The 19,938-nt window shown below is 37.7% G+C and overlaps 1 protein-coding gene across 3 annotated transcripts in view; it reads right to left on the bottom strand.

Moving 5' to 3' along the window:
• Window positions 1–10,336, bottom strand: part of LOC124163190 — a 74,515-nt gene extending 64,179 nt beyond the window's left edge. For 2 of the 3 annotated variants that reach the window (XM_046539924.1, XM_046539925.1), the window contains exons 1-3: window positions 9,910–10,336; window positions 5,444–6,410; window positions 162–447 (exon numbers count right to left, since the gene is read on the bottom strand). In XM_046539924.1, coding sequence (XP_046395880.1) covers window positions 162–447; window positions 5,444–6,410; window positions 9,910–9,912 — 1,256 coding nt within the window. In that variant the 5' untranslated portion in view covers window positions 9,913–10,336. Of the gene's footprint in view, window positions 1–161; window positions 448–5,443; window positions 6,411–9,909 lie in introns of those variants that run through there. The other variant, XM_046539926.1, reaches the window with a different exon arrangement.
• Between the last annotated feature and the right edge of the window lie 9,602 nt (window positions 10,337–19,938).

Genomic DNA, 19,938 nt, shown 5'->3' with positions numbered 1-19,938 from the left:
GCCAAAGGTTTGTTAATTAAAATGTGTATCTGACAAATAAAGGTTCACACAAATTGCCATGGGAATTATTTCCCATGGCAATTTGTGAGAACAAAAATATTTACTAGCTAAGCCTGCTGACTCAGTACGAAGGCAAACAGCCAACACACAGTAGGGCTCACCGTGATTTGCGGAATTCCCGAAGATGGCATAAAAACAATGTTCCTAGTTTAATTGAAAGCAAGGAGATGTTCGAGGATTCACCAAGAGAAGCTGCTCTTTTGACGCACATGTCCAACAGAACTTTAAATTCCAAAGGAAACTCTTCATTCCCACTCAAGGATGGATACCAACTCTCCAGGCATTCCAAGTGAATATCCTCAACTAATAGGGCTAACTCGGCTTCTAGATTCACGCCCTTCTGGCACCAGCTATGAGTACTACATCCTCCAGTATACTTCGTCTCACCTGCAAAACAAATTCAATGTCATATCAGCCCTTCTAAATATTATATGGATACTAGGGCATAACGTTAGGGACTTCAGGGACTTAAGAGATGGGTCAAAAAGAACTGAACTGCCAAAACGAACTGTTCACTGAAAAGAATAGTTCTCTAAAACTCCCAGTACACTGTTCCTGACTGCACTGCACACGTGCGGCATATTCGGTCCAACAGGTATGCTCACCAAACTGCAGCTTACTTGCGTGGTGGCTACAACAGATGGCGGGTAAGATGCAGTCAATCTAAGGCCACCTAAGTGCCTCATAGACGACCGAGCCCTTCACCTTCTTTCTCTACCATTTCCCTCCGTCCACAAAAACCAACAGGATAGCAGCTGAATGCTTCAAACACCCTAATATTTTGAACGGGTGTTCAAAATATTAGGTTCATTCTAGCCGTTCGTTTTCTCAGGGCATTCGTTTCTCAGACGCTGTTCTTTTCCCCATAGCGTTCATTTTGAAGAGGGTATTCATTTCTTGGAGGGCGTTCTTTTTTTGGAGGCCGTTTGTTTCCTCTGGCTGTTCATTTAGGATATCGCATTCATTTTGATTTCATGTTCCTTTGAACATTTGCATTCGATGAACAGGATGCAATGGTTCAGGTTTGCGGTCAATTTACGGGTCGGTTATCTGCTTGTAATTTGTGCTATGGTTCAAAATTAATTTAAACATTAGGTGAAAACTTTATTTTGATCAGTTATATTAATGCAAAAATCTATTTCAGCAAACGGAAAACTTAAACATAAATTGTTTAACTATTTTATATTCACTATATATTTTGCTATTAAATTATTAGTAATGGAATTAACTTTTAACTGGGTTAATCTGTATTTTATCCTGCATTGCTTAAAGAGGTCTGAACTGATGATTTTGGGAAACAAAAATTTGGCTTCAACTCTCCTCAAATTACATCAGGCAGACATTGGTTCTTTCTCCAGGTTTTGATTTTAAAAATTCAACATTTTTACCCTATCTGGGTGTAATATATTCTTTGGTAGAAATATTGCCTGCAGTAATGAAAAGGCGTTCACTGAAAAGAGTTGTGGTCTATGTTGATTTTGAAGGCCTGCATGAAATATGCTTGGAACACAGCTTAGACACTGCATTGCATCAGGATCAATACTGAAACTCCCCCAACTCCTGACATCATCCGTTCATTTGTTGTAGCTTGTGAGTCAGTTCAAAATATATTCTGTATTCTGCGATATAGCTTAAATCATTACTTTAATTGACAACTTATTTGCATGCTTCACAGTCACAGTCCTTATAACCTCAACAATAAACTGCTCAACACGCCCGTAAAGCAACACCAAGTCCCGACTTTATGCGACTGGTTCTTGATACGAGTGATTAAAAAGGAACAACAAAAATGGGCATGCAATTCAGTAAATTACACCTTAAAGCTATAGTCAAAAGGTACCCTTTGAGTGATCAGTGCTCACAGGAAAAGTGACTCTTGAGATTCAAGCCTAGCAAAAAATATGAAGAGGGAGGAATTGAGCTTTGTGGTCTCCCTAGTGCAAAATAAAATGAAATAAATGCAATCAACTACATAATTTATTCCCCAACACTCGCCCACTCTTGCACAACAGATCACTGTGTATGTATGCAGGAACGGAAGAGGTTCTCCACAGGTTATTAGGTCATAACCAGTGGATTCTATTACTGTTTGAGCAGTAGATGGTCAGCAGCGATCCAAGTGGTGAAAGAGTAAAACTACAGAACTATGTTTTCATTTAATGTGCTAATTGCTAAGGTCTCTACCACATCCAACAAAATTGCCAGGATATTAAGGAGGCATAATGTGGAGACAATCCGCAAACCACCAGGAGAATTCAAGGCCCTTCTTGGAACAACCTGGGACAAATTGGGATTGAAGACATCAGGAGTCTACTGCATTCCGTGTGAATGCGGCCAAGTGTACATTGTGGAGACCGGACGCACCATTGAAAAACGGCTGAAGGAACACGAGAGATGCATCAGACTGTACTACCCCAATAAGTCTGCGGTGGCTGAGCATAGTTTAGAAAATGGACACCGGATAAAATTTCAAGATACAGAAATAATATGCCATGCCAACAATTACTGGGACCGTGTCGTAAAGGAAGCAGTGGAAATCAGACTTGAGAAGAGAAAAATGAACAGTGACACCGGCATCCATCTGAGCAATGCGTGGAAACCAGCCCTGAAAAAACTGAATGGGGAGAGGACGTGCGGGCCCGACCGTCGACCAATCAGAGCCCACCTGAACCCAATGCGACGGTATATAGGAAGGACACATCTTGGCTAATCCATTCACCCTGAAGATGATGGCAGACTTAGCCGTTGAAACGTCGGTGCAGAAAAACCTTTGGACCCGGCTGGAAACCCGAGAACTCTTCCTCCGAATCCAACTTAACATTAGATATGCAGATCTATTTAAATTAGGCAGCCATTATTTTTTATAATTGGGAAAAGTTATGTTTACCTAGTCTTAAAAGATAAAAATGAAGTAAATATTCATGTGCGAAAATTTGGTTACTTTAAAATTACACGAACTTGTGCCCCAGAGCCCAAAGTACTGGGACCGAAAATTGGACTGAAAAACTCTATCCTGATCAAAAACGTGAAAGTAAGCCCACAAGAACCAAAATTTTGTCAGTTTTGACTTATCTCTAAGCATATAAGAGATAAAATCCCCCACAATCTGAACTAACCATAACGCAGTGGTGCTGCCACAGTATGGCCCACACCACTTACTTCTGCTGCTAGATACTTCTCCTCCGATCACTTCCACGGCGGAATCAACATTCTGGGTGTAAAAATCTGAATGTTTGTGTAGCAGTATCCAACCATTTCATTGATGGATTTTTCTCTTGAATAGGAAAATCCACCAAAATGTTTGGCACATTAATGGCTGATGCCTGGTTTTGCTATTTAGTGGGCCCTTTCCGCTTATATAGAGCGGTGAGGTGTTTACCCCGTCCCTCCCTTCCAACCCTACCCCAGAGGCATCGACAAGCTCCTATCGCAGCGGCACCTCTTTCCTTTTTCCTTCCATTCCAAGCCCCTCCTCTGGAGTTAAAGTCTCTGACTTGGTTCCCAGCCCTGGTGCATTGTAACCCTCAAGAGGACCCACCTTGGCGTCCTGATCTCTGTAACTGTAGCAGTATTTTACAGTTTTTTCTCTGGTGTCTTGATTAATATTGTCAAACCCTGTGATTTCACCATTAAAGCTATTTCATGCATCCATTTTACTGTTGTTCATGTTTACATTATTAAGATGTCATTGCCATTTAAAGACAGCCTCGTATAGATTCACTCACACACAGATGGCTCCAACATTCCAGGAGAAACTAGCTCTTGGAAGGGAAGAGTTGCAAGCTCACAAAGTGGTCCTCCTCACAGAGCTCTGGCCATACGCATGCACTTGGGAGAGGGAGTGATCACAATTAAGGTTGAGAGGTAAGGGTTTAGTGGGTCTACAATGTTCACCTTGGCAGATGGCAATCATGGCACGACCCCATATGTATCAGTTAATAGCCACCTTGGAATGAGGTAATGCTTTGAAGAAAAATACCATGGATTATGATCAGATTACATGAATGGAATAATGATGCCAAGTGTTGAATTGCCTTTTAAAATGTTGAATCAAAAGTCTCATTTTTGGTGATGAAATATACCTATGTACATAGTTGATTCTATGCTTGTACAGTTGCTCGGTGGCAGCCATCAGAATGATGAAATCAATGATCATAATTTTATGATGATTAGCAATCATAATTATCAAGGTTTTGAATAAACGACAGTGTGTAAACACTCGTATTGGTAAATAGACAAAATATACTTTTCACTGACTCACAAAACTACAGGTTTCTAACTAAAATTTTACTTCCCTTTAACCTCATAAAATTCATACACATTTATAAATAGATATATGGTATGATAGATGGCATTCTATAACTCATATTATTCTACAGTGCGTTTTGAGAGAAACCTGAAAACCACCGCCCTAGTTTGTCAGGAAGAAACAGTAACAACTGCTTTCACACTTTAAAGCCAAGGTGCCTCATGCCAAAGTGGCTCAAGCCAAGACATCCCACGGCACGGCACGGTGGCCTCACCACAAAACGGACTGTACGCTGAAATGGCCAGGCCATTCCCCCTGCTCACATGAAACTCTCCCAGCTGCAAGTGAGACGAGGGAGCTGGCAGATATGATTACGTATAAAGCTAATTATCAAAATGTATTTAACTATCTACTGGAACCTTGAAAGTTATTTCCTCAATAGTGCTATTTAACCCTTGAAAGACCAGACGCCTAATTTTGACAGATCGTTAATTCTACTTACTTAATCATATTGCCAATAATTTTTTTATGTTGCCTTATTTTTTTCCTAACTTTTAATTATTTTTTCTGGTATGTATTCTATTACTTAAAATATATTTTATTTTATCAAATAGAAATAGAGTTATACTACCAGTCTTTCCTAACAGACCAACACCAGTCAAAATGATGGGTTAAGCAGATGATCTATTTTATTTGTAACGGTAACGCATGTTTTACTCAGGAAATCACTACACCATGTTACATCTTGCGATTTTGAAATTTTAGCTAGCACATTTATGCATTTCACATTCCTTATTTAATTTTGAATGGAAATAAGCAGCATATGTATATCTGCCATTCGGAGCGGCGTGTGGCAGGGGAGACAGGAGACCGCTATTCTTTTAAAAAAAATTTATTGTAATTAATGATTGGTAAGGAATTACTCAGTTGCATTGATAGAAAAGGAAAATGTTTATTCAATGATGTTTAATTTTCATTTATTAGATGAATTTTTATTTTGAGGTGAAAGCAGATAAGGTTTCCCTTGAAAATGCATGGCGTCATACCAGTAACCAATATTATTAATATACACTATTATCATTTAATTGAGTTTTCCTCTAAGGTAAATATGATTATCAAATTACACTAACTTACCAATGATTTCCCTTGGTCCCAAGAAACAGCTGCTGGCATCACTCTTTGATTCTTTAATGGGATTCTCCAAATGCCCTTGACTGCCAGGTTTCCTTTCACACTTCTGCATACCCACAGATGCTATTGACAGGATTCCAGGAATATCCACCTCATTCCGATCTAGAGAGCATTTCTTCCTGCCTGTTCTTCCAGCAACCGAGTATTCCTGACCATTCCCATTTGAACTGCATGAACTTTCAGCACTTGATAACTGATGGCCATTAATGCCTCCCGAGAGGGGAATGATATTTTTTCTCGGTCGCACACTTTTGTCCCTCCCAGCCAGACTCTCACTGCCTCCTGAGAAGGCCGCCTCCTCAGGCACAACAAACGGGGCTCGTTTAAATCCCAGCGATTCTTCTCCCTTGACAACATCTGCAAGTCCAACGGCACCACCCCCCCTCACATTAACAACCTCACCCTCATTTTCACTCTGCCAGCTAGACAATTTGCTTCCATCGGTCTCTCCATTTCCGGACAAAACCACACCACCGCCCGAGTCTGAAGATGCTGCACTTTCCGAGCTTCTTCCATCCTGATCAGACCCTTTGATCTTGATAAGGGTGCTCACAAAGGAAAACCAAGCCCATGGGAAACTGTTAACGACAGGGAAGGACTTGACAAGGTGGACCAAGATGGCTTTGAGGAATGACTCGAGGCATGAATTGAGAGAGGAGGGCAGGCAAAGGGGAACGGTGTGTTTGAGCACCATTCGCAAGGCTTTCATGGAGACCCATGCGGAGAGCGCCCCGACCACAGTGGCGGACGACAGGAGGAGAAGGATGAGGAGAGGGGAGAAGAGAAATGGAGAGAGGAGGAGGGGGGGGACAAGGAGGACGAGGGAGAGGGTGAACGCCTGCTTGTAAGGTGCTGACTCCACGAGCCAGCAAGGAAAAAACAGCTTGATAGCGTCCCATGGCACCCTTGCCTGAAAAGAGAAATTCATATCATCCATCATTCCATCAACAGTCATTTCTCCTTCAGATTAGATTCATGCAGCTTTCCACTAATTGATGCCGAACTACAATTGTACAATCAGTAAAATTTGCACAGTAGAAAAGAGAAAGGCCACTTGAAACAATAGTTAAGGATAAGGTCCAACTGGGATAGAATCAGCAAAGGAATTACAAAGGAAACATGGTAAGCGATTTCCCCATAGACTAATTACAGTGCAACCTCGACAAAACGAGACCCCACGGTGCTCCAATAAACACTCGCTATAGCGAATTATTGCTTTACCGGATGAGGGGCAAATAATAGCCAATGTACCTATTGCGAACAATTATACAGGAACAGGAGTGGTGCGGCGACAGATAAATTTCCATCCGATCCATGTTTTTTTGCATCACTAAATTTCCTTACTCAAACTACGACTAACTATCCAAACAATCTATAAGCGCCACACTGAATAAAAATCATGCAAAGCATTGTTTTGTCAATCATTATGTCAATGCACAACCGACGAAGCCATTTTTCTATGCACTTAATTAGCGCATTTACGTAATCTTTCTATAATTTTGGTATTTTCAATTGAAAATGCAAAAATTAACTGATAAAACTGTATTGCGGTTATTTAATGCCTCAAATATTTCCATTGGTGTATGTTTATTGTTCCTGTAGGTTAAGCAGCAGTGAAGTGAAATAACGTATTGCATTTGTTTCTGCAGTTTACCACATAAATTTGAGCACTACATTAACTTCATTTCTAACAGATCGCCATTTAACAGACCACGTCAATTACAGAGATTAAGGAATCTTGGTGTAAGTTTTTCCGGCGGTGAAACCGTCGCTATGGCGAGAGCCAACACCAAAAGGGCCTCGTTAAAACGATTTTTTTAACATGCTTATTATAGGGTCAATCGACGGTGCATCGGCTATATCTCGTAATAGCGGGGGTCTCGCTATAGCCCGTACTCGCTTTAACGAGGTTCCACTGTAATCTCTAGCACAGAGACATAACATATTCCTGCAATTACAACATAAGATAGATACAATAAACTATTACACGGCAAAATATCCTGGCTATGTCGCAATCATCATTCACAGCCATCAATCTCTCTACTGACATCTCACATTAGCCAATCTTTTAACACCAATATTATTCTTATGCTTTAGAAACTTCATCAAATATTTCTGACCTCTACCTATTTCATCCGAGGCCTACCTTTGCTTTCTTCCCATCCACCTGTCCTTCAATGATAATTGTTTCATTAGACCTTCATGTCTTATGATGAAGTCAATTAAATTGTCCCATCTTCTACCCTAAGTTTTCAAAAGACTACTCCTCTTAGAACTTCTGCATTACTCACTTGAGATTCAAGAAATATTTCAATATTTTCTTAAAAATACTTACAAATCGAGGGGAGGATCGGTTTGTTTCTTGGGTTTAGGAATCAGAACCAAAGCCAATTGAACTATTTTGAAGTAAAGCCCTATCAAAGTTAAAAATCTGATCCAGACAAAAGTTCTCATCAGCAATCATTTGACTGAATGTGTACTTGTATTTTACCATGGCTTCCAAATCTCCTCCATCTTCCAAATCTCCAACAAACAATTGCAGTATTTTGTGTCAAGACTTGAACAAGAAAAGAAACCTTTGCCTCACATCGTGGATATAAATCATTGTGGTCCAAAATTTGTACTTGATTATTCCAAAATGTTTACTTTTATTGCCCACCCCCATTTATTCAGAAGCGCAAATCAGCAGAGCTCTGTAGTATACTCATATCAAGTATTATACATCCTATTGCAAAATGTTTATTATATTCCTGCAGCAACAGGCACTAAGAAAAAGTAATTTCCACAAGTAGTTTTTACAATTTGTTATTAGCTTAAAATACTATGATCCACTGGCTCAGTTGTTTAAGCTCGGAATCTTTCGAGTGCCATGACGACAAGAGGTGGAACCTGGGACCCCAGGAATGTAGGATAGAGAGAGACGGAGGAGGGGTTTGCCATGTTTTCTCAAAAGGCTTGTGAGATACCGCTGGTGTGAACGGACAGAAAAGAAGAGCTTAGGTCACACTTTGCAGTGATGTATCAACGGCCAAATATGTCGTGTCTTTAATAATGTGGACATGCAAAGGACCCTATGCAATTAAAGTTTTCCCCAGTGAATAATATTTACGGATTCTTCTCAGACCATGCACCATTTTGCATTGAAGGCATATTAGATTAGCACAACCACAGAAGTTGGCAGTGGTGGTGTTAGATGCAAATGGGAAGCAAGTCGTTTTCAGAAATGTTGAAAGACATGAAGCCAAAATAACCTGGAGCGCAGCACAAGAAGAATCCCTAACCGTAAAGGATCTTCCAATCATGGTGTAACAGTTCCACCACATCTCACCCGGAACTGTTGATCAAATTCATTTTGAATACTTAAGTCTTTCATTTGTTAAAGGATAGGCAGAAGTATCAACACAAAATTAGAGTATTATTTTGTCCGTCTGCCTCAAGGGACCTATTCAGCATGCCACATTGAAGCATAGATGAGTTTTATTCCAAATAGGTTTAAAACAGAAACAAACACTTTGGTAAGCATTATATCCAAGCAATGTTCACATTAAATTAAAAATTTGATTTTGTCAAATCCTATTGCTTCATACGTAACATTTGTCCAAGTACTAGCGGGCCAGGGTGCTTCAATAAAGAGATATATTTTTACTAAAGCAACAAAACATGCCCTGATTATACACTTTTTATCAAATAAATATAACAGAACATAAAACTATGCCATATCTATTAATATAAGAGGTAGTCATTTATAAAAGATAAATCAAACGACAACGCAAATAACTATTCAAGTTATACGCGATTATGAATTCAAACGAGGAAAAGCGCTGGATAAACGAGCAGAGGATATATTATTATATAAATAATGACTAAACAATAATATTAATTACATCGATATCATGCAAAATAATGAGGTAACGCATCCACAAAACCGACTAATAGCAGGAAGAGTAAGTTAAGCTACATGATGGTCTAAAGTGTAAAACGATATAAGTAATTTCGTAATGCCGCCGCGATTGCTTTTGCGTTTCCAATGGCTGTCATTACAAAATCGTACTTGGACTCATCACCTCTCGCAGGCATTGAATCACTGTCGCTTTGACGTGATTCTACAGTAATGCAACAGCAAATGATGAATGGTGGACAGTCATGACTGTAGTACTGCAGTAGTTATTTTTGATATGGAAATAATTCTACAGGTAAATATGGCATACTTTATCACGGGCATGACTAAGTATTTAGATGTACAGTTACAAACATGAGCAAACAATTCCACATCAAAGTAAAAAGACATAGAATTTGAATTCAAGGCAAGAAATTATTTATACACACAAAGACCCAGAACAGGTAATGCCCACGTCAAGTGACAATAGTTGATAAGAAAAATAACGCAAGGTATAAAATGGAGTACATACCATTTATTGTAAGTTTCAAAGAATATTCTCCAACTTCATTTTAAATATCACAGCCAGACGCAGTCATGGAGCTCGAGCATTTTCGATCTTCTTGTTCAAATACTTAGGCCGCTATCATCATTTGAATCTTGGAAAAAAATAAATGCTAAAAGCAGTCCCAAGAGACGCCGCAACATTTCACTAAACAATTCTAAGTTATAAGTTTCGAACGCACATCCTCGGATTTTTGCAGGTGGATTACGTAGTTATAACATCAGACTAAAAACTGCTGAGCGTAAAAGTTCCACCGTGTGATCAGTAATCTACGACCGCTTCATCACATCAAATAACCCTCTCAAAGAGCAATTACCGAAGGAAATTACCACATTCTTTGCAAACCATATGTATGTCTGTCGAGCTAACCTCTTGGGCCTATTTGAGAATCCGATGAAAATGTGACCCTGCGGGAAAGCGTAAGGCAACTTTTTAAGAAACGCGGCAAAATTCAAAATTCTTACCTTCGAAATTACTGCAAATCCATCGGAAGTGGAGACTCAAAATTTGAAAATTGTCATCAACAAGTTGAAATTCTGAGATAAAAATTCATATTATATTTGGTGTTATAAATAAGTTTCATTCTCACGGTCGTTATTTTTCAATCCCGAAATTAAGAGGTGTTTGTTCTGGAAAAGTTTTATAAAAACGATTCAAAGCTACGAAAGCTTTATGGCTGCTATTCTGGATAAGCGTTGCAAAAAATAGCATATGCTATTCTGCGGGTCATTATTGCAACGACCCCGTATTCAGAATGACGTGTAGTAATAATTTTGTTCGGAATAGCAGCATGCTATTTCTTGCGTGAGCTATTTGGAAGCTCCGCCCCTTCCCGTATGAAAAATTTTCTGAACAGTTTGCGCAACCAATGAGGGAGAAGATATTTTATATATTTTTCTGTATTTTATGGAATATTGACTTGCAATTAAAAATAATTGCTTCATTTGCATTTAAAAATTATATTAAACCGTGGATTTATATAATACGCTTTGAAAATATTGTTTATGAAATCAGCTGATTGTTGTTGTTTTGATATCACAATGGCTTCAGACAGGTGGGTTAGGTCATAATTTTACTGTTATAATGATGATTTATCGGGCATATATATTGAATCATTTACCTATATCCGATCGGTCCTTTATCGTGAGATATATGTTATGCGAAATAATCATTGAAAGCTAAATATGTTGGATTTTCTTCGTAATTGTCTTAGGCTTCGAAGTCTGTCTGTTCGTTGCATGTCAAAATAAATATGTACCAACTTTTATTGCTTTGATCGTGACGATATAGCTTTATTGTATGTACTAGAAGCTTTCGTTTTTAATACCAACTTTATATTATATGACTCCCTAATTTCAGTATTCAATCTCTGTTTAGGAACTGAAGTAGGTGGCAACGTCACAGCTGTGCTTTCATGTATTACGATGGAATAGTATCGATATTTCAGCTGCAGATTTGGAAAAAGCAGAGGGAGGTGATGGTGAATTTGAGGATGATGGAACAGCTGTGAAAAAGTGAATCTAGCAATAGTGAATCGTGTGGAAAGTGCTGTTGTGTCAGTTATCATTGTTTTCGTATCAGCTGATTTTAATGTGCTCGTTGAAATTTTTTATAGACCCTGAACTGTGCCGATATACTGAAAATTAATTGTGTGAATAACTTGCTTGGCTATAGAGGAAACAATTTGTATTGAATTCCACATGATATATATTGCGTTTATGATGTACATGAATATTCCATTAAACGTTTGTGGTGAATCATATTTGTTCGGAAACTTTATTGGTGTTCGGAGAAATCCTTTGATTTCAAGTCGACTGCCCGTTATAATTTAGTAAATTTTAAGTTTTAATTGTAGAAGGTAGCGAATAGTGGGGAAAACAATTTCGACTCGTTGCATGTATTTGTATATACTGTCCAATTGAGGAAATGAACGGCTGATCAAAGTATATGGTATTATTATGGTAATATATGGTTTTCATTGAAAGCTATAACTGTTATTATATTTGGCGAGTTAGTGTGTTAACACAAGCTTGAAAATTTTCAAGAATCGACCTGATAGCCTACATTGAGGATATTTTTAGTAGCAAGTCAAGTGATGAAATAAAATTATGAGTTGTAAATATGAATAAAACACGGAAAATTTGGTCTAATCGTAGTAATTCTCGATGAAGCAAGCTTGTGCTTCATATATTAAGCTCGAATGTTAATTTCTAACCAATTCACTTAACTAGTTAAATATTCATCACTTATGCTTCTATTATTTAATTAAAATAAAGCTGATATCATTTTATTTTTGGCTATTATTCCATTTTTCAATACTTGATTATGTTACTTTAACCTCAGAAAAACAATTCGACATCGCAATGCGCACGTTTTCTGGGTTGCAATACCGAATAGGTCGGCCTCGAAGACCGCGTAATATTATAGCAAGCCTACCGGTTGCAATTCGCCGTTCAGAATAGTGAATTGCTACGGGCCTATGCTATTCTGAGAATTACGTCTTCCGGTGTAGTAAAAACACGAATTGCAACCGTTCTGAATACCAAATAGCATAGGCGTTGCAATACGCTATATTATAGCAACATCGGTTGCAATATCGGAGAATAGCATAATGCTATTCCATCCAGAATAGCAGCCTATGGCTGCTATTATGGATAAGCGTTGCAAAAAATAGCATACGCTATTCTGCGGGTCATTATAGCAACGACCCCGTATTATGAATGAAGCGTAGTAATAATTTTGTTCGGAATAGCAGCATGCTATTTCTTGCGCGAGCTATTTGGAAGCTCCGCCTCTTCCCGTATGAAAAACTTTCTGAACAGTTTGCGTAACCAATGAGGGAGAAGATATTTTATATATTTTTCTGTATTTTACGGAATATTGACTTGAAATTATAAATAATTGCTTTATTTACATTTAAAAATTATATTAAACCTTGGAAATATATAATACGCTTTGAAAATCTCATTTAAGAAATCAGCTGTTTGTTGTGGTTGTGATAATTTCCCAATGGCTTCAGACAGGTGGGTTAGGTCATAATTTCGTTGTTATAATGATGATTTATCGGACATAAATATTCAATGATTTACCTATATCCGATCGGTCCTTTACCGTGAGATATATGCTATGCGAAATAATCATTGAAAGCTAAATATGTTTGATTTTCTTCGTAAATATGTTAGGCTTCGAAGTCTGTTTGTTGCATATCAGAATTAATATCTATCAACTTTTATTGTATTGCTCGTGACGATATCGTTTTACTGTATGAACTAGAAGCTTTCGTTTCTAATGTTATCTATATATTATATGACTCCCTAATTTCAGGGTTCATTCTCTGTTTAGGAAATGAAGTAGGTGGCAACGTCACAGCTGTGCTTTCATGTATTATGATGGAATAGTATCGATATTTCAGCTGCATATTTGGAAAAAGCAGAGGGAGGTGATGGTGAATTTGAGGATGGATGGAACAGCTGTGAAAAAGTGAATCTAGCAATAGTGAATCGTGTGGAAAGTGCTGTTGTGTCAGTTATCATTGTTTTCGTATCAGCTGATTTTATTATGTGCTCACTGAAATTTTTGATACACCCTGAACTGTGCCGATAAACTGCAACTTAACTGTGTGAATAACTTACTTGTCTATAGAGGAAACAATTTGTATTCAATTCCACATGATATATATTGCATTAATGATGTAGTGCATGGATATTCCATTAAACGTTTGTGGTGAATCATATTTGTTCGGAAACTTTATTGGTGTTCGGAGAAATCCTTTGTTTTCAAGCAAGTAATTCAAGTCGACTGCCCGTGTTTATAATTTAGTAAATTTTTAGTTTTAATTGTAGAAGGCAGCGAATAGTGGGGAAAACAATTTCGACTCGTTGCATGTATTTGTATATACTGTCCAATTGAGGAAATGAACGGCTGATCAAAGTATATGGTATTATTATGGTAATATATGGTTTTCATTGAAAGCTATAACTATTAATATATTTGGCGAGTTAGTGTGTTAACACAAGCTTGAAATTTTTCAAGAATCGACCTGATAGCCTACATTGAGGATATTTTTAGTAGCAAGTCAAGTGATGAAATAAAATTATGACTAGTAAATATGAATAAAACACGTAAAATTTGGGCTAATGGTAGTAATTCTTTGCATTAATTGTTATTGTTTTCGTACTGTCGATGAAGCAAGCTTGTGCTTCATATATTAAGCTCGAATGTTAATTCCTAACCAAATCACTTAACTAGTTAAATATTCATCACTTATGCTACTATTATTTAATTAAAATAAAGCTGATATCATTTTATTTTTGGCTATTATTCCATTTTTCAATGCTTGATTAGGTTACTTTAACCTCAGAAAAACAATTCGACATCGCAATGCGCACGTTTTCTGGTTGCAATACCGAATTGCTCGGCATCGAAGACCGCGTAATATTATAGCAAGCCTACCGGTTGCAATTCGCCGTTCATAATAGTAAATAGCAACGGGCCTATGCTATTCTGAGAATTACGTCTTCCGGTGTAGTAAAAACCCGAATTGCAACCGTTCGTAATACCAAATAGCATAGGCGTTGCAATACGCTATATTATAGCAACATCGGTTGCAATAATGAAGAATAGCATGATGCTATTCCATCCATAATAGCAGCCTATATCTACTAAATGTCTGGAACATGTCCATTCTATAAAAGTATTTCATATATCCTCTATGCCTTTCACCAGCGGTGCCTCATTCAGTGTTATGGTAGCTGACAATTTCATGGACTATCAAAGGATTATCCTCATTACCTTCCAAATGAGTAAGTATATTGCATCTTTGCTGGGGCCAAAATATTTGTGGCCGCCCATGACTCGCATGTTTTCAGTGACAAAATAGGGCGGCTATGTATATTTTATAGTGATCCGGAAATGGAAGATTTCCATTTCCAAAATATGCATAAACATGTTGTTGTGTGAAGTCTCAGAATAGCAGCTATGACAAGCTATGCCTCGGGATTTGTTCCTTTTCAGTTTCAAGAACACCTAACCTTCCTCTTTGATGAAAACATCCTGGTTCCACTTCGTTATATAAAATGGCATAGTGGAGATGCTATTGACACACACTCCCTCACTGGACTCGGTTACTCAGTCACCAGTAGACTCACCAGTGGTCAGTCACAATGCAGCCGTCAGTTGGAGTCGAAGTGCGAGCCGTATGGCCCGTGCGACCAAAGCGCCTCGCTATCCACTCGTGCCATCACCAGCAGCCCATCTCCTTCCAGAGACTATTGGTTATATCCTACATTTTGGCTATTCTAGACGCACAAATTCATCATTACTTTATGTATATTCATTGAGTTGATTGGGTGACTGGGATTTTAAAGGGAAATGAACTTTGGGTTAAAAAATTAAAATAATGGTGTGTGATTATTTGCTTCCCGACATCAAGGGCAAGAACCCACGCAATTCAAAGCGTGCGACCCGTGACTTTGAGGTGGCGGGCCGTACCATTACAATTTGGCAACATAAAGTTCCCTCCTTCTCTCTCTCTCTCTCGGTACTAACCCCACCCCATTAGCAAAGCCCTCTGAGAGAGTTTGGGCTCCCACGAAAGGTCACGTGCCAACATAAAGTGAATAGAGTATAGTTTGAATTAATTCTCCATTCTACTCCTGCCATAATGGTCAGGTAAGATATAATTTACTGTTTAGCAAAGGTGAGACATTATATTTGCACATATTTCTCAAATATCATCAAAAGTGACCCCAGAGTTAAAATTACTAGTTTTATCTCTATATCTGCTACAATTTCACTGAATGAGAATTTATAGCTTTTTTCCACCAATTGAAATACTGCTTCTGTTAATTTTCATTTGAATGAAGCCATACATCATATACAGTATAACATTGCAGGTTTGGATGCACATATATCATACTGACATTAGTTTTAGTGTCTTTTATATCTCGAAAAGATAGTACCTATAGGTATTAAAAATTAATGATTTTTGGTACACTTTGCTTTTGATTTTATTGCATATAGATTTTTTACATAGGGATAGTAACAAATTCAATTCAATTTCATCAAATATTTAATTGAATGTTATAAATTCTTCATTAAAACTTTCGCGGGCACTCATCATGTTAAATAAAAACTTTTGGGCTATGTTGCCGCATCAATTTTTGGGTGGCCCCAATGTTTCCCAACGGATGCAGGTGGCTTTCTCAAGGGATTCTGAAGAGGTGGGAATTTAAATTCGTATATAGATGTCTCTAAAGGTGGTGTGGGGAGGGGAGCAGGAGGTTGGAGGAGTAGGTTGTTGATTGTTTTTGCTGATTACTGGTTGCCAAGTATGGCTAATTTTAATGCCGTTGTCCCTGTTGAAATTGTTGATTTGATCAAAAGTGCGATGGGGGAGCTGTGATACTGACATACGTCTCATATTTACCACATTTGCCATGAAGAACTCAGGATCATACTACTTTATTTTATTTCCAAAGTATGTCTTGAAGTTCATGGCATTTGGCAGTTTATAGCTTATAGCAGCATTTAAGAAACACAGGTCAGCCCAGTGGCATGTCGATAATCTGTGATTTTGTTTTCACCCTAAGGCTGCAAAAATGTGCGTACATGCGTGTAATAGCGGGTTGTCTCTCATTGCACTTTTTGACGCCTGTGATACGGACTACACTTATTTTACGAGAGTGTTGAGGGTTGCATATAACCAAGACATCAAGGCTACACATATGTGTTTGCATTGCGACAACCCTATTGGATATTTCTTATAAGTCTTACAGATATTCTTAAAAAATCCTATAAGAATCCTGTAACACTTCTAGAATTCTATAAGACTTATACCATTCTATAAGTCTAACTGAAATTCTTATAGGATTCTATAATGTCTTACAGAAATTCTTATAAGAACTCTGCATTTCTTGTAGAATTCTACAAGAATGTTGTGCGGGTCGCATACCTTTCAGGTTTTTATCAGGCAGGCGTTCAAGTTACCATAGCTTATGTTGGCAACTGATAATTATTTAAGGAATTCTATATAGGAGTGTTATGTTTACACCCGCGGTAAGTACATTAAAATAAACATGCAGATGTCTCGGGATTTTCACTATTTATTCTACAACACACGATCACATACATCCGGCCAATATGTGGCCACACAACGCTTCCCCCTCACTCCAAACAGGGAATGCCACATCACTCAATACAAATACACCACAAAGATTATTTTTGGAAATTATGTATAACTCTTTGTCAAGTAATGTTCTGCTAATTTTCCGGCGTTTTCAGTATGGTATTTGACATAAACGGTTCCAAGAAGTGGAGGCTTCTATTTATGCAACTTGTTAGTATATATATCCCCGAGAGCACACGAAAAATTGTTGACTTGAAATTGTCCATGTGGGCCATGAATAACCACGATGTATAGTACTATACGATTGATTACGATATTGCATACGTTGCAGGATACGGTTCACATGGAAACTTTGTATGGTTGTTAGGTTGTTAGGTTGCTAGGGATTGCTTTTATATGTTTGTCATTCACTATTGAATGGTAAGAGGTCTCATTATCTCTAGAGAGAAGGGCCCAGTCAGACAGCCAATCACAGTGTGGCTCTCACCCAGCCTACACAGTATATATATGCGAGGCAGAAACCAACAGGTGACACCTTCGACCTGAAGACGCTGGCAGGATAGCCAGCGAAACTGTTGTCCTCAAACAAGTTGTATGAGTAAACCTAAATAACATCGGCACAATTATTATTTTACGGAAAATACATCAACTATTATTCTCGATCAGTTTTTCTGTGATTCCTATTAATTTCCCTAAATCTTGCACTTATTGTTAGCCATATTCTACATATCCTTTTCTCCAAATGGCATCAAATTCCATTTTACTTTGTTTATTTATGTAATTTTATTTCATTTGCTTCTTCAATTTTCCAGGTTAAAGCATGTTCAATATTGCAATTCCTGTATCTTTCATTGCATAGTGATTGTCAACGTCATATTCTATTATCAGTCCATCATTCTAGGCTATCGTTGGTTTCATTGATTTTAGTTTCTTTTAGCCCTAGTAATTAGTTTTAGTTTCTTTAGTTAACCCTATACAGAACCCATGCTCTGAAGGACCTCTATGGTATCTCGTCTTGTCTGGCCAGTTAGGTGAACTTTACAGAGCTTATATGTCCTTGCTTGAAGTACACTAATGATAGACATCTACATTTGGTTCATTGGAAATCATTAGGTTTGCTGTATGCCAGAGTCTACATTTGGATTTAGTTAGGTAAAACCCACATAGCACAAAATATCTTCTAGATGTCTAGAAAATATCTAGAATGTCTTCAGCATATGTTTAGAAAATATCTTGTAATATCTTCTAGATATTTTGTAAATATCTGAATGTCCGCTTTCCCGAGATCTACAAGATATCTTTGAGAAGATATTTTCTAGACATTCATATTCAAATTGGATCCATTGGGAAAATTCAGGGTAAATGATTCGCTAATGATCCCAGCCAACGTAGGAGGATTTATGGGGGACCAAAGGGGCATGACCCAATGCCCCCCCCCCCCCCCCCCAGATGGTTTAAAATTAGGCCAGAATTTCAACACAGTTTATCATTATGATTGTTTTATTTTGTGTATTACAGAGTCTCAATCAGTGGAATAGCGAGTGGGTGGGTCTGGGGGGGTCCCGTTTCTCCCCAATTCCCCCCCACCCAAATTTAAAATTTATTTTCTTTAATAAGGCAAGAAATGTGTTTTTATATTTTGGGGGGGGTCCAAACCCACTGGACCCCCCCGAAATATAAAACTTGATGATTTTTTTCAATTTTTCCTTTTAGGAGGCAAGTGAATGTTTTTATATTTTGGATTTCAGGGGGAGAGGGGGTGGAAGGACCCCCCCCATCCAAATATAAATATTGATGATTTTTCATTTTTTTTCTTTTAAGAAGCAAAGTAAATGTGGTTTTATTTTTCAGGGAGGGTCCGGACTCCTGGACCCCCCCCACTCCAAATTTAAAAATCAATGAATTTTTTTTCTTTTATGAAGCAAAGTAAACATGTTTTAAAGGCCGTTTTAAACGGGGCACGGAATTGCGCAGGTTAGAGCTGCATTAATTTCTAAAATGGCTTGGAATTGCACGAATGCATGAACGGAATTAGAACAGGGGCTAATTTGCCGCATTCTTGCATGTGTTCTAGCAATTCATCACTTTACATGACGCAATTTTGATTGTGCCTTCGCACGTACGTCAGATTGTGCAATTGTGTATACCGTGTAAAACAGCCTTAATACATATTTCAAGGGGGGTAGGGGAGGTCCGAACTCCCTGGTCCCTACTGTGCAACACAAGAATATCCTAGGCATGATAAAGTAGGATATATTATTTAAAGTATCCAAGACATTGAAGATATTTTCTAGACATCTAGCAGATATTTAAAATATCCAAGACATTGAAGATATTTTCTAGATATCTAGAAGATATTTTGTGCTATGTGGGAATGCTAACTTTGTACTCTCATTAGGGATGTAAATCTTATGTAGCTTTTTATAGAAGTTTGCGTAAGCCTTTAAACCATGATGATATGATATGAATAATAAATATTTCCATCAGAAAATTTCTTATAAAAAGACTCAATTCTTTTAAAAAGAATTTCTTATAAAAAGAGTCAATTTCATTCAATTTGTCATTTTGTAATTGATAGTTATAAGAAATTTTCTTATAACAAAAATGCCCAATTTCTGATAGTAAATTTTCTTATAGAAAAATTTTTATAAGAAATTTTCTTTTAAGAAATGTGTCCAATTTCTGATAAGAATTTACCAATAGGGATGAGCAGGAGTAATTTAAGAATTATAATTTCAATATTCAAAAAAGTATTAAAAATTATGAATTATGGCAAAGGTTCAACAGATATGAATACAATGAGCATATAAAAGAATGAATACGGTCGTGGCTAACCTGAAACGTGCACCCTGTTTTGCTTCTTCAATTCC

This window comes from Ischnura elegans, chromosome 8, assembly GCF_921293095.1.
Source record: "Ischnura elegans chromosome 8, ioIscEleg1.1, whole genome shotgun sequence".
Classification (NCBI taxonomy): Eukaryota; Metazoa; Arthropoda; class Insecta; order Odonata; family Coenagrionidae; genus Ischnura; species Ischnura elegans.
The sequence above is the reverse complement of the archived record's forward strand: the minus strand, read 5'-3'. Positions and strand labels throughout refer to the sequence as shown.